Below are 26,422 nucleotides of genomic sequence, written 5' to 3'. Positions count from 1 at the left end.
ATAATCACAACCATATTTTTAGAACAAAGGACATTTGTGACCCACATAGCTCTAATAGACTTGAAGCAGGGTGATTTTTAGTGTAAATGAATGGATATGCTGCCTGCAATAATGTCCCCTGCTGGCCGGTGTATAGGGATGCTGTGGGCATTGTCAAGGAGTTGAGCTATGGCCTGATCAAGCACAACCTGGTAGAAAATATTCAGTTTTTTTAGCCTTATGGACTTTCTTCAGCTTGTATTAAAGACAATAAAATGTGGGTATAGTTTGTTTGTGATTCCTGTTGGGACAGCAAGCTAAAATCGAGCTCCTTTGATAGATGATGCTCAGTACTCTTAACCTTGACAAATTTGCAGCATCTGCTTTTCTGTTGTTTTTGCAGATCATTTGCCTTGGCCTGAGCTCAGGGCTGCAGCCTGCAATGTATTTGTCTGGTTTCCACCCTTTACAACGCAACTTTTACCACGCAGTGCCTTTACGACGCAACTTTTACAACGCAAACCATTACAACGTATTGCGCTGGGGGGCGCTCTAGGATAGGGAATAGATTTAATTTACTATCCAACACCTTCCCTAGTGTCCACGGGGACTGTAGTTGGAATAGTAAATTAAACTATTCACTATCCAGCGCCCCAAAGCACTATGCGTTGTAAAGATATTCGTTGTAAGTACCGCGTTGTAAAGGCATGCGTGGTAAAAGTATGCGTTGTAACGTCATACATCCATTTGTCTTGTCAACTACACCCTCCTCTGATCAGGGCAAGAGCGGAACCTACCTATGCAGGCAATGTATTTTAATGACTTTCAGGCCAGTCCCACTGGAAGGACAGTAGGACTGAGTCAGAGTCACAAACACTGAAAGCTTGTGTTAAATTTGCAACTCACTCCCCCGCATTCCTAATGGTAAAAATACTTAACCATTTCTGATCTCGTGGAAGATGGGGCAATATGAACACTTTGAACTATGTCAGCTATTAATCTGATATAACATCATTTCAATTGGACAATGCTGTGAATGCACACAACACTTGGAAAATGAACACTACTATCAGCTGGTGTCATGTTGCATTTACTTTGTAAACACAGTATTTTTATCATTAGAACTGCGGAGGAGTGAGGTACAAATCTAGCACAAGTTTCAAATGTGATTTGTACCAGGACATTTGTGACTCACCACAAAACTACAGTTTGGCAAATGCTGCTCTATGGAATATATATTGCATATTGAGACAGGTGTATGGAAAACCTAAGAATCAACAGAGATCTGCTTTCCCTTTATGCATTGTACAGTTCCACCCAAAAACAACACTCTGAATGGAGTGAAGTGCCCCACCTGTAATGCGACTGGTGCCCTGACCTGTGAGGCTGATGGCTTTGTTGAATGTGTTGGGGAGATGACCAACTGTATCTACATGGCAGCAACATTTTATCGCTCTGGTAGGTGCCTCACAATAGAGGTGATTTTTATATTCCTTTCCTCTTGATCTCAATGTGCTGAGAATAATTGACTGCACAGTAGTGATATATGTACAAATCCACACCATCAATCTTCACATAGTCATCACCTTTTGTACAAAGTGATACCTAATGCTTTGGTCTTCAGGGTGAGGACCCTTAACTGCAACCTTCGAATATATTATTAAAGGCCACTTAAAAGAGTGAACAGTACCAGCTATAGCTAGTTTCTGTATATCACTTAAATTGTGAAGGTGTCTCTACCACACATATTTTGTCTGAAATGTAGGCTTGAGGTGTTTGGTCTGTGAAAGTCTTACAAAACCTAGGAAACTCCTTACCCTTATTTAATGTGTTATTTTTGACACCCTTATCATTCGAAGAGACCACAGGGTAAGACATCTTCATTAATGCAGGAGAGGGACTTTCTCCTTTATTGTTTATTGTTTGTTGACAGAAGGATACATGCCAAAGTCTGCAACATTTCTCCACAAAGACTGAACAATATACATCTCACCTATATAATGAAAATCCATAAATGCCTAACTGAAATGGTCTTAGTGGTAAGACCAGATCTTTGGAAATAGGACATTTGGCTTAAAAAAAGACAAGTGTCTGGTCCAAAAGAATTGACTTCTTAAGGCTCTGAAAATAGAATCTAGAAATACTTCTTCTAAGTAGCTCATCAATCGCCAAACCTTGAATTCAACTGAAAATAAAAAGTTGGACAGATGTGATAAATTTTGCAGGTAGCAGAAGAAGCAGCATCTGTGTTCCCTGCAATACCAAACGTCAGGAGCAACACTTGCCAATAAGGACTATATAAAACATGAGCCAAGAGTTCCTGAAATCACCATCAAAGACCTGATCAAGCTACGCTTTGAAGATTAAATAGTATATTTATGACAGTCACTCAACTCTGAAGTAGCTTATATAATTTCTGAATCTGGTGAGGCGAAAATATCAGGCACAACATGACCTGCGTTTACAAGGCAGTCACTACCACCATGCATTCCTTTTGTACACAAGCCATTACAATGACTTGCTTTAGGGAAAGCGGATTTTAAGTCCAACACCTTTGCTACTCACACACCCACTGGAGGTGGAATAGTAATTTATACTATTCCAAAGTCCAGTGCTCCCCTAAAGCAAGTCGTAATGAATTGTGTGGTAATGGAACATGGGGTAACATCGTAGTCAAAGCAGTGACAGCATTGTAAAGGCATGCGTGGTAAATGCATGCCTGATTCCATCTTGCAATGAGTTGCTAACATTGTGGCAACCCTAAATTGTCTATTTAATTATTGGTGAATTTAGGCAACCAGTAACTCATAATGCATCCCCTTAACCAACTGCAATAAAATATGCACAAACAAACACACACACATATGACAAGCATATACAAGTACATCAAGAGAATGAAAGTAGAACAAAACCTATAGGCATTGTGCAAGTGTTTGCAATAAGAAATTAGTAACAATTTAAAGATTACAGTGAGTAGTCTTAGAGGAATGGGCTTGTGCATAATGTAAGATTACTTGAGGAGCGAAGATGGATGACAAGTTTAGAAGCAATTGGTTGGCCACCTTGGAATTGTACAACAATAAGATAATACACAGAATGCCATTGTATTAAGGCAGTTCTGTAAACATCAAAAAAGGATGAACAACATGGTATTTCATTGTGCTTAACGTATCATCCTTGTAGTGATCCAGTACGGCTGACATGTTGCATCGAAATGTGTTATCCATTTTCAAATGCTAAAACAATGTTTCCTTATAAAAAGATGTTGGCCTAAGTGGTAAGTGCTACCAGTAAAAGCATGGTGCTTCATCAGCTGCAATCCAAGTTTTCCTGGCAATAAGTCAGAGTTCATCTCTCAGGAACGGAGCCACTTACTGCAAAGAATTTTGGACCTAATAATATATCCATGAGAGGAGCTCTTGTAAAGCAATTAAACTGATAAGTGCTAATACTGGTAACAACTATAGTAGAAACACAACTATCTAGGAGAATCATTCACCATAAAATGTGGCACAGGTAAGTAAAACATTTTTTTTCACTACCATCAATTCGCTTGTTGAATGCACACTTGATGTTGAACCCTTTTTCCAGCTGTGGGTGCTATCCCAACTTGACTATAGAATTCATTGAAATTCTCCACACTAGAACTCCTTCTATTTGTAATGATTTTATAATATCCTTTCTCTGTTCTGTAGCTTAAGCTGATGTATTTCACTACCCTCTGGTGTCATCTTCCTTAGTGCTGTTGAGCTCTTATGAAGGTGCAATTTCGCACAACCCTGGAATGTCAGCTCAACAACTAGCTATTGCCTTGTCTCAACCTACTAATAGCTCATCTGACCTCCTTGTTCAGGTAGGACTGAATGCTTTTAAGAGTGTCTACCCCCCCCCCTCTAGAAAAAGGTGGCAAACCCCTTCAAGCACAATCTGCTTAAAAGATGTCCAGAAATGCTAATAATAATAGTAACATTCTCATTCAAGCTCCCACCTGAATCTCAAGGGCTTTGACAGAATATTAATGAGGATTAAAAATAAACTTAATAACTCAAATCCTGCTAGTCATCATCATATCAGTCTTCCCACTAAGGCTGAACCTTTGGTTCCCTCAGCCTCTCTTTCCTCCCGCTCTGCTTCCCCCTCATTCCATATGAATCGGTCTGTCCTTTCAGCCTTCACGGAGGGTGAGTGCAATCACACATTCCTATCCCTGACAACCCGGATAATCTAAACCTTGGCTACTGTAGTACCAACTTAAGGGCCTGTTCCCAGCTTCTTTCCCCAGTACTTCTCCCATTTACCCACAGCTTACTATCTCCTCCCAAGTGCGTTCCCCATCTCTTTGGTTAAAATCACCTTGCCCACCACCAATCCTAATCAAGAATTATCTCTACATCCTACTACATTGAGTCCTACTACTGTCTATGCCAGTCCTCACTCCTTAGTGGACATTAAATCCAATCTCAGGAGGGACTCTACCTCTCCCTGAGACCGTTGTAAGGAAATTATTCTGCCATCCAACAAAGCTCTTCCCAAGGAGACTTACTTGTTATTGTACTCTAGGCCGGGCACTGACTGCAATAGCTTCTCTTACATTGAGGAGAAGATGGCTGACCTCAAGCAGGATCTACCTACTGTGAAAGATAACCTGCAGACCCTTTTACAACTCTCCCTGAAGCTGGAGAATTTTTGGAAACGTTATCCCTCCCTGGGGACAGACCAACCCAGTCCTCCTCTAATTGCTAAGCTCTGCGGGGATGAACTGTCACCTCTAATTTACCCACTTAGCCCTCTCTGGAGAACTCAGCCTCTTCCAAACCATCAGTCTAGGCCCCTTAGATTTTTGCATCAGATGTCGGATGACAACACCCTTGCTCTTCTTATATCGTGCAATAGCTCTGGATTTGACCCCTCTGACTCTACAACCAACATCCCAACTATCTCCTCTGACCCTGGTAGAGAACCTAGTGTGAACCTAACATCTGTGAATAGGAATAATCTACTTCAGATCACCGCGTCTCACAGGGAAGCAGTCATTACCAACTCACGCATCAAATCATTGCTTCTCAATTGCAAATCTGCTGTGAAACATGCAGCAGATATTTCGGAACTCATCATTTCGTAAAACTTAGACCACCTGATCCTCATTGAAAATTGCCTCAATAACTCCTCCTCTCCAATTCTTGACATCTTAATCCCTCCTGATTATGACATTTTCAGATGCGATCGACCTGTTCAAATTGGGGGGGCATTGCTTACATACAGAGCTCAAGTCTAATATTCAAACAAACTCAAAATGCTCTGATGTGTCACCGAAATGTGAAAAACGACAAGATTGTCTGTGTCTTTCAGACTATTTACCATCCACCAGGGGATAATCTTCACTTCATCAAGCAAATGATAGAGTCCATCACCTCATGCTGGGATCAACACAGACATATCTTCCTCAGAGATTTTGGAAAAAAAATTAAGATCCTTTAATATGCTCTTTTAAAGCCTTCCTCTCTTACCTCTATTTCACCTAGGTCTGCAAGAGACCTACTCACAACAAGGGTGCCACCCTTGCCCTTATTATAGTTAAAGACAACTTCATTCAACTTGACAACATTTTACCTTGTGACTATTCAGACCATCACAAAATATCCTCCTGCATACTAGAAAAGGTCATGCATTGACCGGGCAAACCACATAAAACCAAACAACTATCTTGTAACCTGGGAGACATCAACATTAGAGATCTAACATCCATTAGCAAGAATAGTTTTCAGCCATCCCCTAACATCACCAATCTGGATAACATGACTGATCACTACATTAGCTCTATGGCTAGTATTTTTGACTCTATTGCTCTAAAGCAACTTAAGAGGACTCTGATCAAACATTTCAAACCATGATTTAATAGCTCTTTAAATGATGAACGTCGCAAACTTAGGCTTTCAGAGAGACTGTGGAGAAACTCTCCCTCCACTACCAACCTCAATCTGTTAAGGCAGATGAGAAGCACATACAACTACCGTATTCACATTGATAAAACAAACCATTTCAGAGCTCAGATTGACAGTGCTAAACACAGACCAAAGAAACTCTTCAAAATCATCAAACTGCTAGCTAACTACTCTACCACCCATAGCATGGCACACAGAACCTCTTTTCCTAGTGGGGAGGACTTCTCAGCACACTTCTCTGAAACTGCAAGGAAATTTGAACTTGAGCTGCAACTAACCACTCCAAATGTGCGCCCTTTGAACTCCCTTGCTTTATAAGTGGAACCTACGGAACACCCTGAATAAAATCAAGCCTTTCCTTTCACCTGAGGACATTCAGCCCCCTACAGCAGGTGCACCTTCCTACCACATAACTTGCGCCACTAAAAACAATGCATCATAGAATACGTTTCTTCTTCCAGATGACATGGAGCTGCGCCAATCTATGACATCCTTAAAACCTGCCAATCACTTCAGCGATCCACTACCATCCCAAAGAAGCCCAATGGTGATTTAGCTGATCCTAAAAACTTCCGTCCGATCACCAGCGTCATGACTCTAACTAACTGCTTCAGAAAAGCATCCACACACAATTCTGCAATAATATTGAGAAAATTCAGCTCCTTGACGTCTACCAATTGGGTTTCAGAGCAGGGCACAGTACTGAATCAGCACTAACTCACATAGTTGATTATGCATTGATATCCATTGATCAAAATGTCCCTTGTGTTCTGATCCTTCTTGACCTGTCCTCAGCATTTGACACCATCAAACATGAAAATCTAATTGCTCTTCTTAAACATAGGATGGGAATTTTGAGCCCTGTCTTAAACTGATTTGCCTCTTTCTTACAGAACCGAACCCAAAGAATCAAAGTCACCATTAGAGTACTTCAAGGTTCTAAACTTCCACCCACTCATTTCAACCTTTTTATGGAAACGCTCTCCGATATTCTGAACCCCTCTAACATCCATAACTATATGTATGCTGATGACACTCAACTATATTTGAAGATCTCCTCTCCAGATGACATAAAAACTCTAAATGATACACTCCTAAAAACTCAACAATGGTGAACACATATCCATCTATTGTTGAATACACTCAAAAAACTGATTTCCTTGTGATTGCCCCCTGCAACTACTCTGCCCCTACCCTGGACTGGCTCAAACATCTTGCTGCGCTTAATTGCACTCCACATGTTGTTGACTCAGCTAAATCTTTAGGTTTCACCTTCGACAAATACCTAAATATGCAAGATCTTCTCAGTGAAACTATTAGGGGAGACACTCTTTAGCTCAACACCCTGAATAAAATCAAGCCTTTCCTTTCACCTGAGGACATTCAGCCAGGTTTTCAAAGACTAGTTATCTCTCGCTTGAAATATTGGTTTGGTGGGCTACCTAAAACTAGTTTGATTCCGCTTAGAGTCACTCTGAATGCTTTGGCCAGACTCATCAGTGACTCCAGAAAACATGACCACATCACGCCAGACCTAATCCAACTAAACTCGCTACACATTGAAGCTAGGATCTGGTTCAAGATAGCTTGCCTGACGCACAAAACTATTCATTACAACACCCCCATTTACCTGGTGAAAAAACTTGAGCTATCTAGCTCAACTTGTAACTTAAGAAGCTCTAACACCCTATCATTTAAACCTCCTAAATTTAATGAGAAAATAACTTACAATCGTGCTTTCTCAGGGATTGCTGCAAGAATATGGAACGCTCTTCCCCCAAGATCAGAATCAATCCATCTACTGCCTCGTTCAACAAATATGTCCTATGGCTACTCCTGAATGACCTTCAACAGCATAAACCCAGATATCTCCTCAATCTACTTTTTTCTCCTGTCTGTATACTCTTATTAATGTGTTTTTTCAATTGGATTTATGTTTCTCTTACTTGTCCTTTTGATCTGTTGAAACCTTACTGGTCCCACTAGATCGGCTTACTCCACATGCCCCGCTTTGACCTTGTGTGTTCTTTCCTTGAAACAGGGAACTGGTGTTTCAAGTTTGCTGGTTTAAAATAAAGTACAACTTGCTTAATTACTTTACTTTGTGTTATGGTGGTACATGTATTTAATTAAGTATTGACATCTGCCTGTAAATAAGTGGGGACACCAATTCTAACCATATGGAGTGACTAAACATATGTGTAGCAGGAATGTGGATTTGGCTCAATGCTGGTTTTAATCTCTAACCCGAAACATAAACAAGAATATGTGACTCTTTATGAAGTGTCTGCCATACAGCCCAACTTAATCCTTTATAAAGCCATATACACTGGTGGCTTTGACAACACCCCCATTTACCTGGTGAAAACACTTGAGCTATCTAGCTCCGCTTGTAACTTAAGAAGCTCTAACACCCTATGATTGAAACCTCCCAACTGTAATGAGAAAAGAACTTACAATCGTGCTTTCTCAGGGCTTGCTGCATGAATATGGAACGCTCTTTCCCCCAAGATCAGAACCAATCCATCTACTGCCTCTTTCAAAAAACATGTCCAATGGATACTCCTGAATGACCTTCAACAGCATTAACCCAGATATCACCTCAATCTACTTCTTTCTCCTGTCTGGATACTCTTATTAATGTGTAGTTTCAATTGGATTTATGTTTCTCTTACTTGTCCTTTTGATCTGTTGAAACCTTACTGGTCCCACTACATTGGCTGACACCACATGCTCCCTTTGATCTTGTGTGTTCTCCTCTTTGACCTTTTGGTTGTTAAATTATCTCTTTTGTTCCATTTTTTGTTGTACTCATACTTACGCCACTTTGTAGAGTGCTCTGATACCCGTATGGGTCATTATTGGGCTTTATAAAACTTTTAAAATAAAATAAAATCAATTAATAAATTCTGCACTCTACAGCACAGCTGATCAAGATGCCAATACACAGGCTAGAACACATGCTTAAAATATATTCCCACAAATAAGTCGGAACACATGCTTACTCAGTAATGGCATTGAATGATCCCAGAGGCTCGAGAAAACTCCATAGATAACATATAATTATTCAGTGCTTCTAAAATCAAGGACATTTTGATGGAAACTTACACAAAATAAAAATTTTGGGAGAGATAAGGTTCATTCCATCCAATTTGGTGATTTTTTTTCTTTTTTTTAAAGGATGCATGCTTTATTGATCCTATGAAACAGGGAACTGGTGTTTCAAGTTTGCTGGTTTAAAATAAAGTACAACTTGCTTAATTACTTTATTTTGTGTTATGGTGGTACATGTATTATATCAGGTGTTGACATCTGCCTGTAAATAAGCGGCGACACCAATTCAATGCATATGGAGTGACTAAACATATGTATAGCAGGAATGTGGATTTGGCTCAATGTTGGTTCTAACCTCTACCCGAAACATAAACAAGGATATGTGACTCTTTATGAAGTATCTGCCATTCAGCCCAACTTAATCCCATATAAAGCCATATACACTGGTGGCTGTGTCATAAAGCTTTATTGAGGGAGCTTAGTACTACCTCAAGTAATAATCACATCCCTTGTCAGGGCAAACCACGAAACACGCTAAATAAACTTGTGCTCAACCCCCTGGAACCAATGTATTTATGCAGTTTCAAAAAAAAGTAATGAATTCAAATGCAAAAAGGTAAACATCCCAGACTAAAGTAAAAAAAATAGATTAAAATGTAAGAATATGATAATATCAAATTTACAAAAATCCAAGAAGGGATAGAAATAACGCCAAGAAGCGCAAAGTGCAGATGATAGTCATTGGTTAATGTCGAACAGATCATATGGATAATTTGATGTTCACCGCAATGGAGCACAGGTCAGATACACTAACTAGGTTCTCACTGGTCAAAGAATATTCCTTATAACTTTGGTCCTTGAAGTCCCAAGCCAAAACCGGAGTGCATTTCTAAAGCCCTAAAGCACCTCATGGGTGGCACTTAGAGACTCCCTGGGTTTCAAGTCAGTCCAGATCCAGTTGCCATTGATCAGCTGGGAAGCTTAAAAAAGGCCACTTGTAGTTTGTTAAATCCCATAGCAGGAGGTCCACTGTCTTCCCTTTGGACACTTGGAGTCTATGTTGTCCTGGGTATTTGAGATATAACAGGTCCTCCAGTCTACCAGGTTCCTCTTAATGTGCAGACAGTAGATTCAGTCATCTTGTGATCTTCCTCAGACCCAGAAGTGTTCTGAAGAGGCTGCTTGGAGGTGCTACATTTATTCCTGGTACGAGCGTGTGGGTAAAAATGACCCTGCGGTATTCCCTGACCAATGGAGTAAAGCTTCCTAGAGTTATGCTTTTCAACTTTAAACATTTTCAAGATGGCTGCAAACATAATTTGGGTTCTGAGGGACGCAGTATGTGTGGAGTGTGCCATGGTAATTCTAGTTTCCTCCCACGCCTAACACCAAAAGCAGTTTTAGGCAGTTCATATACCCTCATGAAACCAAAAGCCAGAAGTCTAGTAGAACAAAGCAAGGCTCAACATCATCCAGGCAGTGAGTATACAAGATGTGCTTTCTCATCAGGCTCTCGCCCTTTGAAGCGCACCCCAAGAGTGATATATAAAACCCCAGCAAACCTCTCAAGCAGGTCTTGACACTCCAGCAGGATTTCACACTGGGATGTCAAGAAGAAGCCCAATGTGACTGAAGCCAGCCTGGCTGGGGGAGAAAAGAAGGGTGAAGGCCTAGGTGTTAGCCATATCTGCTTGTGACAGGGTAGACCTCTTTGAAGTTAATCAAGTTCCTGTATGCAGCTCACAACCATCTTGTCAAGGACACAACAACACATGCCCACACCCAAGGCCTACTATCCCTGTCTTGGGAGCCTGCTCCCACCTAACTAATGCTTATTACTGGCTGGAAAATGTGGAAGAGCAAAATGCAGAATCCCATGCATTGACCGTAGACAGGAAAGAAGGACATTTTCTTAAAGTGTATTTCCTTAAAAAATATATAAAAGTTGATTTCACCCCAAAATAGTTTTTTGATAAACTGTTGAAAAATAGTTCTCCAACCTAGATTAGATTTAATATATATGTAATAACGTAAACCACTATTTTCCAGTGGGGCAGCCAACCTTGCTATTGTGAAAATAGCTTTTGGGCCTTATTTCGCTACAAGGGTGTGTGGAATATTCAACATTTACATGTCCTACCTTAACTAAAATGCACCCTGCCTTATGGGCAGTATGGCCTACTTAGGAGTGACATATTTATATATAAAAAGGACATTTATGAGTTGTCAAAAGGGATTTTTGTTGGCGGAAGAATTTGCTGTTTTAAACTGTACAGCCAGGCTAGAATAGTAGGCCTGGAGACGGTGTTGATAGGTCTTGGCACAATTGGTGCTGCAGCTCGAGTGGTAGCATTTAACGCACAGGCCCGAGGTACACTCTGTACCATATGCTAGGGACTTATAGATGAGATAAATATGTGAATCAGATGCATACCAATTTCAACATGTTAAGAAAAACAGATCAGGCAAGAATCTGGGAGGACAACATGCAGAAGATGGTAATTTCCAACACTTACTGCCCTTAATAATACATCTCCCTAATACAGAGAATGCAATTGACTACAGGAGTGGGCAAGGACAAACATAAATAGAATCATCAATGCTAAAGCCAACTGAGGAGCTGAAAAGACACTTTGGTGATATTTGACTCTCCCTCACATACATACATTGCCATAGAGAGAATGTGAGGTCCTGCATCATCAAGATACAACCCCCCACCAACAGGTCAGAGGCAACTCTTCACTCCCAGCTGGAGATGGTAAGCATATAACTCTCTTAAGGGAAGGATATGTCTCTATAAGTGACTGTGTTTTGGGTGTGGAGAATGCCATACCACTGCCTATGGTTCTGTTGTTTCCTTCTCCCTGTTAGTTCTAGTGGTGATATTTTCTGCATTGCCCACTAATTGCTGTGCAGGTATTTAGGTAGATGAGAATTCCAATAGCTATCACACCTTCCTGCAATGCCAGCCACCAGTGCATTAAAATTTGGGAAACAAAGACCCTTGGAATCTGTTTAAGGGTGTCTCATGTCCAACTCAGTGCTCAAACTAAGCACATGCTTCAACTCCTCGTCTGGGGTAGTAAGTGCTATATAATTGCAAAATGTAATCATAGTTGTGAACTTTGCAGCTTTTCTCCACAGTACCACCTCCTACCGAGAATTCTGTATACCGTGGCTGCACAAGTGCAAAGTCCAAGAACGATTACCCAGAGGATAATTCACACAGACTGCAAAACATTGAGACTCTAGAAATCAGCGATGGCGTTTAAAGACGTTTTGGCGACAAGGCTCTGAAGCAAGGATCCCCATTTGCCCTGAATCCTGGCAAAGCTCACTATACTCATCCATGTTTAAATCAGGAAATAGCTTCTTTACAGAATGATTATTAAAAATATTCGACCTTTGGGAACCAAATCTTTCATCTTTGTATTATCTTGTCTAACTGTCCCACAATCATTGTTTATCTGTTTATCCATCCCAAAATATAAAATAAATGTATCTACTCTGTGTTTGTTTGTGAAACTTCTATTTATTTGCTGTATGTCTAATCATGAAGGGTTGGCCTATGTACATTAATTATTTTGGTAGATCCTTTGTGTACAAAAAATCAACATTTCTGAAATATTTTTCAACCTTTCAGTGGCAACAGTCATTTAGAAGATGCCACGTTCCAAAGATGACCAAAGGAAGGGTCCTAAAGGTATTCTTGAGGAATAAATAAATAAATATTCCTTAAAAGTCCCAATCTACATTTGTTTGCTTCTAGTTGTCCTCACTAGCAGGTAAAGAGTTACAGCAATACATAGAGGGCCTTATTATGACAGGGCCCAGAAAGCCTTCGACCGCATCTCCATTTAAATTTACGACTGCCGCATTTCAATGCTGGTGATCGGAAATTAAACTGACCGGTCATTAAAGCTGGCTTCCGACGGCCAGTCAGGGTCTGGCCTGTAATCTCAAAGGGCTGCCTTTCCGCCCTTGTGATTACGATGCTCGGTCTACGGCAGGATTTCCATGTCGGGCTTTCTAACATGAAAAGCTTGTCGGAGAGCAAGTATGGGGGACACTAGCAGGGCCATCTTGCCTCTGCGGCCTCCAGTTGTGGGACGAGGGGGCACCTATGGTGCCTCGCCTGTTCAACTGGGGTGGCATGGTGAGCAAAAGAATGATGGATTTAACCCAGATTTCTTGAATGGGGGGGATTGTTTGATTTGCTTTATATTCCATCCATCATCTATGTGTCATTTGCTTTCTTGTTCTAAGTGCACCGGGTATGCTTAGATATGGGTCCCGGATTCATTGTTCCACTGAACTCAAGTTAGTCTGGCTGATGAGGAGTGATGCCCCAAAGCCGGTCCCAGGATGCTTGTTTCTGGTTCTGGGATGATCTGGCTTGGCAGTTTGGGCTAGATTGATCCCATGAGGCACAGGGTCAAGACTGATTTGCATATGGCTGGGTCTAAACTGGGGTGACACGGTGAGCAAAAGAACAATGGATTTAAACCAGATCTCTTGACTGGGGATGAATGTTTGATATTCTATGCATTCCATCCATAATCTGTGCCTCTTTTGCCCCCTGTTCATCCCTGCACCAAGTGGTAGGCACCCTGAGGTGCCTTTCACATGGTGCAGGGATGAACACAGACTCCCAAGCCTTTATGGAATGTTGTGTTATGGCCTTTGTATGGCCGTAACACTAGCTCCCATAGGGGAAAGGGAGTATGTGGCTGAACAATGTTTGGTCGCATCGTGGTTAGGCAGCCGCGGCCCGTGGAGGGAGTTACGGTGGGGCGGGGAGGGGGAGGTCAGGGTGGAGGGTTCTAAAAACCGGCATATGGATAATTGCAGGTAAGTAAACAATTAAATTAATAAAACTAATTTCATAGCACACTGCATCGCTTTCTGCGATGCAGTGCGCGCTACGAAATTTGTTTCGCTGTGCCTCTGTGCTGTGCCTCTGAAGGTACAGATGAGCTACACCAGAGTATGTCACATCTTACCTTAAAGCCTATGGAAAACAGGTACTCTATAGCAGAATCCATCACATATCATCCATCAGATGCTGGACAGGTATTTGGGATAGGCTTCAGGTTGTTATATGAGTCAACATGTAATAGAGGCTGTTAATGAGTCAATCTTCGGTTGACACTCTATGGTTTACATTCTGGCAATACTGATGCAGAGCCACATACAGCGCAGGATTAGTTACATGCCAGGCTTGGATTCAATTGCCTGAGATACAAATTTTCCATCATAAAAATTTGTATTTTTGAGAACAGGAAGGAATTTTGCAAACTGACCTATGTACTAACAGGTCAGGTCACACAATTTGGATTCATAGTGGGTTGCAATTCAACCTACCTCTTTGTTATGCATTAGGCAGGTGGCACATTGCAACCCACCATGAAAAAGTCACAGACTTTGTGGTCAGCAGACCACCATGCCTGTGATTGTTTTTTAATAAAGCAATCATTTTTAATGCAAATGGAATACTTGAAAAAACAAAAAGTTAAACACACCGTTTTTAGGCGAAGGCAGTGTTTCCAGGGACCAGTGCCTAGTCCTAATTTTTTTTGTCACCTTCGCAATTGGAAAGAAGTTCCCAGGAGCCCCAGGAGTTCCCCTCCGTACCCTTTAACGTTTGCAAATGAGTCACCACCAATTTGGACTTGGTGGTAAAAATACTAATGTTTTGCAAATTAATTTTGTTTGCAAAATCTTGATATATCACTGAAGGAATCCGTATTTGGGAGAAACAATCATAACATGCCCCTTCCAATCAGTGATTCGTTATTGTTTTTTGACCCATTTAAGGATTTTTAATTGGGTTTAGTAAATTACAAAAAGTGTTTTAGATGTCACAAACCCTCAGCTTTACCAAATCTGAGTGTTTGTGACCTATAAAACCTGTTTGAAAAGTAGGTCCCTAATGTCACTTGTAAGATTTCTGAAAGGCCAGGTGGGAATAGTACGAGTAAGGTACATATCTGGCATGTACCTCACATAGGGTGATAGAGTTTAAAATGAATCAGACATTGGTCTGCTCTTTCTTTATAAGAGGCAGTAGGTCTATGGAGGAGCCTCCCACATGTCAGATTTGGGATTCCAACAGACACACTGAGATGTCATGACTTAGTCACATGTAAGGTTAAAACCTCTCCAGACCTTCAACAATAAAGGTTTATTTCCCAAGGCTTTTCGTACCACTCTGCCATGACTGCCTAAAAGTTTTTCAGGAGTAAAGAAACTGATGAGGAAGGTCAGAAAAAAATGTGAGATTGCAAAAAGGTTCACAATTAGTCTGCTATGTATGTTTCCATAATATACAACAATGTGGACGACCCCAGTAAGGGATCCAAATTAGAAAAATTACACACTGTGATTCACAGGAATGTGATTGGTGGCATTCTTCATCATGGGGTTCCCAGCTGGGCTGCCAAGTGCAACCCAGCTGTGCGAGTTTCTTGTTGGTGAGTATGTGAGAGGGACAAGTGCAAATTAAAAGTACCTCCAGAGTATCCAATCGTTGATTTTTATTCTTGAATCTTTGGGGCACGTTTAAAAATAATGTTGGGATATGAATGAAGATGAAATTGGTCTTCCTTATCCCAATTAGATGGTCTACATGTTTCAGCCTCAAATAAATAGTACTGAGGCTTTCATCAGGACAGAATCAGAGTGCAAGATAGAAATGTGAGCACACACGCTAAGGTGTGCTGTAATGGAATGGCAATACTGTGCTTACGGTTACCACTGTGCAGTAAGTTAATCTGAAACAATAAAACACATCATAAAATAAACAACCAGTTCTCATATACAGATTTTGGGCCAGATGTAGGTAAACCCATTTTACCAATTCTAAAATACAGAATTTTACCGAATCGGTATTTTAGAATCGGTAAATGAAATGTAGGAAAAAATTCTGTAATTATTACCGATTCTGTAAAATTCGGTATCGGAGACTCGGTATTTACCGACTCTGTATTTACCGAATTGGAATTTACCGAATCGGTATTCTCCATTCATTCCTATGGGCCTTATTGGCCATAGGATTGCATGGGACATACTGAATCGGTAAATACCGATTCGGTAAATACCGAATCGGAAAACGAAATAAACAAAAGTGAAACCAATGAAGGCAGCCAATCAGGTGCAAACACACTCACCCTCCCTACCAGGAAGTGGCTACCCAGGCAGCTGCAACTAATTAGAAGGTTCTGGAGAGGCAGTCAGAGCTGAACAGAGTCACAGAGCAGCAGGGAGAGTTTTATTGAAACTTTACCAACTGAAAAATGGCAAGCAGCAGTGAAAGCCAGATGGCAGAAAGAAAGAAGAAAATAAAGTTCAGCAGCATGGAGCTGCAGGTACTTGTGGAGGAGGTAGTGAGGGTGCACAACAAACTTTTTGGCAAGCACTCCCTCACTGTTCCCGAGTCTGCCAAAAGAAAAGTCTGGCTGGCAATTGTTGAAAAAGTGAATGCTGTGGGAGTCACAACCAGGAATACTGAGGATCTCAAAAAAAGATTCTATGACCTCAGGAGCGTCACCAAGAAAAAAATGGCTGATATCCACAAGCAGGCAGGCCTAACCGGTGGAGGCAAGAACACAGCGCCCCCCGTGACTGACCTGGTGGAGTTGGTGGCCTCAACCATTGAGGCAGACAGCGTCTGCGGACTGGGAGATGTGGACAGCTCAGCCAGAGCTGCAACAAAAAAAGGTAAGACGTATGCGCTGCATTACACCCCATACCAACCTGCTTCCCTTTACCCTTTGTGGACAAGCAAACCCCAATCCAGTACTGCTATCACTATACAGGAGCAATGCATTATGGGAAATGTAGTCAGCAAATGTAAGACCATGAGTAACAGCGCAGACATCAGCAAGTTAATGAAATGAATGCAGATAAATGAAAGTGAAATGTGCAAAGCATTTAATGTAGTGACTGTGACACAGTAGCACTCAGTTGATATACGCTTATTTATACCTGGGGTCCAAATCAGGCAGTCGACCCACTGACACAGAAGGGACTGCACCAGCGAGGGAAGAGAGTGAGGAAGCAGGTCCAAGCCAAGTGCAAGCCTCGCAGGAGGAAGGTGACACGACTGGCATCTCCCATGAAGATGACACTGTACAGACTCCAGAGTTGCTGCACTCCCCACAGCTTTCCCAATCCCCTCACTTGGTATTCTCACCAGAAAGTTCACCATCACTGCTCCAGTCCACTCCAGCAACCCCACCAGCCAGGAGGCATGTCGTGGCCCCACTACCATTAATGGAGGCAGCAGATGGTGAGGGGGAGGCTCAAGTCACCGTAGATGTGAGTTCAGCAGCACTGCAGTCCACAAATGAGACAGTCACTGCTCGCAGAAGACAACACAGACCCAGCAGTGCAGGTGGACGTGGTGAGGGCACTGTGTTCCGTGGGCTGGAGGGGAGCATGGTGCGCATTCAAAGGATGCAGGGCAAATCCATCCAAGCCTGCCAACGCCAACTCATATCCCTGAATGTGCAAATAGTGTCATATAGTTACTGCTTATCTATATACTGTGTTAAGTTAGCATGAGCCTATTGAATGTTTAAACACCATTTTTCCTTTTGCTGCTTCTGCACACGACACTTAATTGTTGATTTAGCTTTCAACCTACAAGAGCGTTTTGATTTACATGAGAATAATATGTTATTGCTCTGATATCAGCTTTGCTTAGTAAACTATGTCTGTACAGAGAGTGCTGAAGCTTTAAGGATAACTCGACACAGAATTGTTGTGAGGTCTGATCTCCGCACCTTCATAGACATAACATAAGTGCAGCTCCTGCCAAATTCTGGCTTTAGGCGCGTTTTATATTGCTTTGCTTAGAGCACACATACACACTTGATGCGGTTCGCATGCAGAGAGAGCTGGTGGAAGCTGATGTGATCTCTTCATACTAGGATCTTGAGGTATGGGGCCGCCCTGCTAAAACCCAAAGAGACCTTCTTAGATATTAATATAATATGCTAGTTAGGGAGGGTGAGAATTAGGTGTTGTTAACCCTTATTCATTACAGCATTTTAGTATACTATCACCATTTGCTTTTTATGGACTAGTAACTATGCTGATAACTTTGCTTCTGATAATATGTTTCCTTGTATTATCTAAGATACTGCGTTTGAGAAAACGGCATTAGTAAATAAATATTTCAAATGTGCACGTGTCCTCATTTACTCCACGTTCTGGTTTGGAATGATTCTATAACGAAAGAGTGTTCATGTGTTCCACTATGCCTGAGGTATTGTAAGTTCATGTTCTGGTTTGTCTAAACATTGGGAGCTTGTTATGACCAATGAGACATTGTAGCTTGCTCGGTAAGGGGATTTTGGGTACGGAGGTGAGTTTTGGGCCACCCTAATTCACTGAGGTTCCAAATCTCTATGCACAGTTCTGTAGGAGAACGGAATCCCTGCTAGATGGCGCCCATTCGTTGGTGGTCTTATATCATGACACTCAAGTAAGTTAAGCAGATCTGCGTCTTTCCCATGCAATCCTACACTGTCATATGACAGGGTTGGAAGAACTTTTGCTTTTATTGTTGCCAGTAGAGGTTTATATGATGGCCCGAGAGCTTTTTAGCCAAAGATCTAAAAGCAAATGAGAGTGAGTTTGATCTCTGAGTGATGTACACCATTTGCTGCTGGTGGCTTTGTCGGTTATCAAAGTAGAAGCCCAAGTACTTGAAGTTGGACACGGCCTCTAGCTTTGTTCCCTCCAGGTAGATGTATGCCCCGGCTGTCCGCCGCCTGGTGATGAGCATTGTTTTTGTTTTTGTTGTGTTTATCTCCAGGTTGTTGTTTATTATGAATTCTGCCAGTCCTGCTAATAACCTTTGGATGCCAATCTTCGTTAGGTTCAACAGTACCACGTTGTCCGCATAAGATAGATGAGTTAGCGGAAAGGAGACAAGTTTAGGTGGATGGGATAGGATCTTATTCAGGCTTGGTGTTAGGTCTGCCATAAAAAGATTAAAAAGATGGGGGGCTAGGACACAGCCCTGTTTTAGACCTTTGCTGGTTTTAATTTTCCTTGAGAGCCGTGTTCCATTCCCCAATTTAACTGCCATCCAAGTGTTGGAATAAAGGAGTAAGATCCCTCTCAGGATTTTATCCGGGATGTTCCAACTGCGCAATTTCCTCCATAGGATGTTCCCATCTACACTGTCGAATGCTGCCTTTAAGTCAATAAAACACAGGTGAAGGGGCTGTTTTCTTCGAAGATATTTATCGGCTAGCACTGAGAGAGACATAATATTTGTCAGTGTCCCAGTTCCTTTCCTGAAGCCTGTTTGGTTCAGCGGTATTCTCTTTGTGTCGTCGGACCAGTTTATTAGATCTTCCAGCACGAGGGATGCAAAGTACTTCGCCTCCACGTCTAGGAGGGCGATCAGTCTGTAATTAGCTGGGGATGTTCTGTCTCCTCCTTTAAAGATTGGTGAGATTATGGAGCCCTGCCAACTTGACGGTATTTTGTTTACTGTTGTTATCTCTTCAAATAATTTTTTTAACTTCCTGCACCAAAAGTCCGGATCAGTTTTGTAGACTATTGGAGGGATCCCATTCGGCCCTGGAGCTCCGTTGCCACGTGACTTCCTTATGATTCTTCTTATGTCCTCTTCGCTGTACCTTGCTTGTTTGATCTTGTTTGTTACGTCCTTCTTCTCCCGTGGGCTAACCACGTCACGGTAAAGCCTGGTTACTAAGAGATCCCCGTCTGGTGGTGGGTTTTCTCTGCGTTCATCCTTATTGTTTGATGATTGCATGCAAGAGGTTCTAATTCCACCGCTGGGAGTGATACTCCCTTTTCTTTTTTGGGCCACTTCATTGGTAGTTTGTTGGATTACCCCCGAGTTAGGCTGGTCTAGTGTTATCTCTGCGAACCTCTCTGTTAAAAACGCGACCCAGTCCGCTTCTTGGACATTGGATGATGTTGGATTTGAAGGGTGATTTAAGCTGTTAATAATCCTCCAAAATGCGTTTGAGTTGGTGTTCTTGGCGGTGCAGAGTAGTTTTGCCCAGAAGTCATCTTTCAGAGATCTTTTGTGTTCCCACATTTTCTTTTTGTATTCTTTCTTGAGGTTTTGTCTTTGGACCCAGTCTTTGGATGACGTAGTTGTCTTTTTTAATGCTCTGGCATTTCTCCTTATCTCTATTTTGAGTTTTGCCAGGTTCTTTGGCAGAGGAATTTTCTTATTCGGAGGTTGTGCTTTATTTGGAACGGACGTATTTGCTGGTAATTTTTCCGTAAAGCTCTCCCATTTTTGTATTTGGGTACCCGTTGTTCCCTCACCCTCTATTTTTAGTCCCTGCACATTTGCCTGCAGCTCATCGATGTTGGCCGTTGTCCAGTTAAGTCGTTTTAAATTAGTGGTCGTGAGGTTATCTCCCACTGTATTGCAACTGTGATATTTGGTCAGTTTTAAGTTGAAATTAATATGCTGATATGAATAATCACTTTTTGAGGTGTGTTCTATTGAAAATTGCTGGACAAATGGCAGTAGTGGAAGAGAGACTGCTGTGTAATCGACCCTTGATGCCGTCAAGGTTCCTAGATGGGTGTACTGTGGTGGATTGTCACCTTTGGTTCTTCCGTTAAGGAACCGCAGCCCTAGGAATTCCAGGCTAGTTACCAGTTTTCGACCAATTGGATCAAATCGCTCTGTTTGCAGCTGAGTTTGAGGTTTGACATTCCAAAATTCGTTGTCAGCTGCTATAATCTCATCATCCTCGGGCGTATAGATTAGATTTGAATTAAAGTCACCTGTTACTATGATATCCCAGGGTGGGTTATTGTTTCGAGTATCCCTGATTATGGATACTAGCTGATCCAATGTAGCTTGTTTCTCTTTCGCCTTTGGAGGTGCATAGAGGTTAACCAGAAGTGTCGAAGTTGGTCTGCCTGGCAAAGTTAGTTTTATTAATTGCATGTTTGGCCCATGAGGGGCTATTTGTTCTGAGTTAATCTTGATGTCCGACGCAATATAAACTGATAATCCCCCTTTCGGTCGACCGTAGAGGAAATTTTTCCTTGCTGGTATATTGAAGTGGGTGTACCCAACAAGAGGTAGCTCCTCCAATGCTCATGTTTCTTGGAGGGCAATGATATCACATGCTGTCCAGTTGTGAGGGGGCAAGCCTTCTTCCATCCATTTCCTCACTCCGGCTATATTCCAGGACACTAGGTGGAAGATTTCCTGGGTGCTGTCCTTTTGAGGTTTTTTGGGGGGTCAATTTTTTTTCTGTTTGTTTAACGTATCTGTTAGCCAGCGCCAGTAGGCGGCGTCATCCTTGTTGTTTATTTGATTACCTATTGTAGTTAGGGGATGGGTTATTGATGAAGGGCTGTTCCCTCTAGCGTTCCGTAGTACTGAGATTGCCTGTTCCTTTCTTTCTATCCGATTTTCTTTTTTCCCTTTTGTCGCCGGACGAGCTTCAAGAGGGCCTGGGTAGCGTGGTTTTACCGGCATGGAAAGTCTTGTACCCCATGAATCGAACCTCTCTCTGAAGGATAGTATTAACTGGGCGGTTTCTGCTGTTCGCCATGTTGTTAATGTTTGTTCCAATGAGCTAGTTGTATCTTGCTTGCAGAATTTGACTGAGAGTAGGTCCGTGTTAGTTAGATGTTGAAGCCCTTCAATGTTGGCGTAAAGTTTGAACAAATTTCCCCTGTTGAGAATGTCGTGCTGCCCCTGAGTTTCGTATTCCGGGGTAAAAAAGAGTTGTTTGAGATGCAAGTTGTCATTGCTAGACCAGTTCTCCGGGCCTTTCCCTAGTTCCGGTGTGTTGTCTGGGCTGATTTTGCAGTGTGGCCCGGTCCCGGCAGATGTTTGTATTCCGTGCGTATTGATTACTTGTGCCCGCTGGGATATCATGGTCATTTTGGTCTGGTTATTCTCTTTTGTTGAGTCTCCATTTGTGGCTGTGTTTGTCTGGGGGGCTCTGATGTAATCAGACTCTGTTCCTCTCCCTGGAGTGACGTCCTCGTTGCGGTGCAAGTTTATGTGACGGACTCCGTGCCTTAGTAGTATTTTTATAGCCGCAGTGGGGAGTAGATTTTTTCCACCCCAGACCTGGCTTTTACTGTTTGTGGTTCTTTCATTTATTTTTGATGGTACCTCCTGGTTGTTATTCACGTTGGTAGGTATGCCCTCTGTTGTGGAATCTTGTAACATGCCTTGAGGCATGCTGTGTCTTAGGATTGTTTCTTCTTCTTATCTTATCTTATCTTATCTTATCCGTGCTCGGATCATGGGAGGGTGTCATATAGTTACTGCTTATCTATATGCTGTGTTAAGTTAGCATGAGCTTATTGAATGTTTAAACGCCATTTTTCCTTTTGCTGCTTCTGCACACGACACTTAATTGTTGATTTAGCTTTCAACCTACAAGAGCGTTGTGATTTACATGGGAATAATATGTTATTGCTCTGATATCAGCTTTGCTTAGTAAACTATGTCTGTACAGAGAGTGCTGAAGCTTCAAGGATAACTCGACACATAATTGTTGTGAGATCTGATCTCTGCACCTTCATTAACATAACATAAGCTCCTGCCAAATTCTGGCTTTAGGTGCGTTTTATATTGCTTTGCTTAGAGCACACATACACACTTGATGCGGTTCGCATGCAGAGAGAGCTGGTGGAAGCTGATGTATCTCTTCATACTAGGATCTTGAGGTATGGGGCCGCCCTGCTAAAACCCAAAGAGACCTTCTTAGATATTAATATAATATGCTAGTTAGGGAGGGTGAGAATTAGGTGTTGTTAACCCTTATTCATTACAACATTTTAGTATGCTGTCACCATTTGCTTTTTATGGACTAGTAACTATGCTGATAACTTTGCTTCTGATAATATGTTTCCTTGTATTATCTAAGATACTGCGTTTGAGAAAACGGCATTAGTAAATAAATATTTCAAATGTGCACGTCTCCTCATTTACTCCACGTTCTGGTTTGAAATGATTGTATAACGAAAGAGTGTTCATGTGTTCCACGCTGCCTGAGGTATTGTAAGTTCATGTTCTGGTTTGTCTGAACATTGGGAGCTTGTTATGACCAATGAGACACTGTAGCTAGCTCGGTAAGGGGATTTTGGGTACGGAGGTGAGTTTTGGGCCACCCTAATTCACTGAGGTTCCAAATCTCTATGCACAGTTCTGTAGGAGAACGGAATCCCTGCTACAATAGGAGACATGGGAAAGGGCATGAGAGACATTGTGGAGGCGATTAAAGAGGTCGCCAAAACCAATAAGGACATTGCAGCAGGGATGCAGCAGATGAGCAACTCAATTACGCAGCTATGCTCCAAACTTGACAGTCTGTCACACACAAGGCGCAGGGATGCCCGTGCCCACAATACGGCCATCAATCGCTTGGCCACTGCCACAACACTGCTATGCAGGAGGGGCATAAATATGCAGGAGGCTCTGACACAGAATACAGCTGAGGTCACCAGGGGCATGGCCAGAATGACGAGTGCACTAGAGGCAATGTTGATTTCCCACACAGCACAGAATCCTGCCCTGGAAGTGGCAGAGGCTGATGACACTAGTAGCCGGGGAGGAGTACCAGGCGCCAAGCTGAGACTGCAGGGCACGCTGAACAAAGCGAACAACATCCTAGTGACTCAGGGAAGCGCGGGCGCAAGTGACATTACCGGTCATGGGTGAAGTAACCCGGGACATACAGTCCCCACGTGTATAATGTTTATTTTGTTGCACTTAAGTGCTTGAACCTTGTGGCACCATTAAAATACGTTGGTCCCATACACAACCTGTCTGTGTCTCATTACTTACTCAGAAATAGGTGTGTGTAATCTCCTCACGTCTGTATCTGCCATCACTTGGTGTTGACACTCCAGCAGGTTGTGTTTCAGGCACAGCAATCTCGTCGTCATGATCCTCAAAGTCTGACAACTCCACCTCAGTGCCCTTCTTCACAGCAAGGTTGTGCAACATAGCACAGGCAGCAATGATTTTGCAGCAGGTGATGGGAGTATACTGCCGGGCACCTCCACTCTTATGCAGGCACCTGAACCTGCTCTTCCATATACCAAAGGTACGCTCCACAATATTTCTTGTGCTCTTGTGGGCCCTGTTATATCTCCTTTGGCTGGGTGTTGAGGGGTTGAGGTAGGGGTGAGTATGAAGGAGCGGAGGGCATATGCACTGTCTCCTAAAAGGAAATGGAAATACATTACTCACATGCATACATGTACTTCTTACTGCAATAGGTGTTAATGGGGTCGCACACTGTGTCTTATCTAGGAGGTATCCTTCACCAAATTCCCCTGCTGTCAGCCGTGCATAGATACCGCTGTTTTGAAATATGAAGGAGTCGTGGGTACTCCCAGGAAATTTTGCCACAAGGTCAGTGATGGCGCACTTGGCATTGCAGATCACCTGCACATTGATGGTGTGGGTGGACTTTCTATTCCTTTATATGTATTTGGTGGCAGCAGGGGCACAAATGGGAATGTGGGTGCCATCAATGCAGCCAATGATATTGGGGAAATGCGCCATCAGATAAAAGTCAGTTTTTGTTTGGAGCAGTCCAGCATGGGTTGCAGGGAAAGATATATAATGGTCCATCCTCTGTAACATGGCGTCAAGGAATTTGTGGAAAAAGCGTGACAGGCTGCTCTGTGTCACCTCACCTACCGCAGCAACCACACTCTGGTAGCTCCCAGATGCAAGCAGGTGTAGGCTGCACAGCACCTGCACGTGGGTTGGAATGGCGTGCGCCCTTGGGGTAGTGTGCTCCAACAGTGGGTGGAGGTCCCTGATGAGGTCCAAGATGGTGTCTGGGGCCAACCTGTACCTCTGGAGAATCTCTGGCTCTGTGAGCATGAACAAGGTGATCCTCTGTCTGTAGACCTGCTCCTGTCTCTGCCATTCCCTCTCTCCTTCCTCTCATAGCCGTAGCCGCCTCGCTATGACATAGAATGCCGCCATTGTGTAGAAAGTATTGCATTGTGGGTCCTTATTTATAGGCTGCTCCTGGTTACCACCTGATTTCAATCCATGGTAAATACAGACTCTTAAATACCGATTTTCAAGCAAAATCGGTATTTAAGAGCTTACCTACATCTCAATGCTCAATTTCCCCACTTCTTATTTACCGAATCGGTATATTTACCGAATCGGTACATTTACCGATTCGGTAAATTTACCGATTCGCAAACTGTTGCGATTCGGTATATTTACCGATTCGGTAAATTTACAGATTCGAGGGTTTACCGAATCGGTAACTTTACCGATTCGGTAAAATGACCGAATCGGGCGATTTTCTGTCCCCTACATCCCAAAAGCCCAATAACGGTCAGAAACCGCCGAAAATACAGATTTTCGGCCGTTTCCGACCGGTATTGGGCTACCTACATCTAGCCCTTAGATACTGACAATGGGAAGGGGTGTGCTGGTGGGAATGCAGGCACCCACTATGAAAGGTGAGGTTGTGGTTACGGTTTATAGTTCTTCTGAGGTCATGTAAAACAAGTGACAGGATCCACATTACACCCATACACACGGGCATGCAATTGTACAAAGACAAAGTGAATGCTATATTACGCAATAAGTTGTGTACTGAGACATGCCTGCGAGTGGAGTGAGATGTATACATAAAGTGAGCTGGGGTCTGGAATAGGCCTAGCTAATTCGTAAATGCGGGACAGTTAAGTCCTACAGATACTGTTGTTTTGTTTGAAATGGTAGGGTACGTTAGGCCAAGATATTAAAAGCGTGGTACGTTGTGCCAAAATACTATCAAGTGCCGGATTACTGCATCATGCTAGCGGCGGTTTGTAGAAAATGTGAAACAAATGGCAGAAAAGAAGAGAGGTAAGGCTTATGAGAGCTACATATATTAAGTAGCGTAAATGATCCTGAAGGGGGACATACTCCTGCATTCACACACTAAGGGACTAAGGGACAAAAAATGGAAGTCAGTCAGCCCTCAGGACAATAGCAGAAAGGAGCAAAGTTTGGAAGTCGGAGGCAAGAATTACTTTGTCAAGTATGTCCACCCTCTGCTACCTACAGCGGTCCTCAACGGGATCCCAATGATATCGTAGGCTGCAACAATTGTTCATTTGTAGTGAGAGCGCCGGAAGCGGGAGGGCATAGCCATCCCCATCGTGTATGGTCATGTCAGCAGCATGACAGCAAATCCATCCAAGCCTGCCAACGCCAACTCATATCCCTGAATGTGCAAATAGTGTCATATAGTTACTGCTTATCTATATACTGTGTTAAGTTAGCATGAGCTTATTGAATGTTTAAACACCATTTTTCCTTTTGCTGCTTCTGCACACGACACTTAATTGTTGATTTAGCTTTCAACCTACAAGAGCGTTGTGATTTACATGAGAATAATATGTTATTGCAATGATATCAGCTTTGCTTAGTAAACTATGTC

At 42.5% G+C, this 26,422-nt stretch overlaps 1 protein-coding gene across 1 annotated transcript in view; it reads left to right on the top strand.

The window, feature by feature from the left end:
• Positions 1-12,487, top strand: part of LOC144767729 (phospholipase A2 inhibitor and Ly6/PLAUR domain-containing protein-like) — a 262,378-nt gene extending 249,891 nt beyond the window's left edge. Inside the window, exons 4-5 of the mRNA XM_078651114.1 lie at positions 1,291-1,437; positions 12,120-12,487. Coding sequence (XP_078507240.1) covers positions 1,291-1,437; positions 12,120-12,247 — 275 coding nt within the window. The 3' untranslated portion in view covers positions 12,248-12,487. The remainder of the gene's footprint in view (positions 1-1,290; positions 1,438-12,119) is intronic.
• The last annotated feature ends 13,935 nt before the right edge of the window (positions 12,488-26,422 follow it).

This window comes from Lissotriton helveticus, chromosome 7 (genome assembly GCF_964261635.1).
Source record: "Lissotriton helveticus chromosome 7, aLisHel1.1, whole genome shotgun sequence".
Lineage (NCBI taxonomy): Eukaryota > Metazoa > Chordata > Amphibia > Caudata > Salamandridae > Lissotriton > Lissotriton helveticus.
This window is presented reverse-complemented; position numbering and strand designations above follow the sequence as displayed.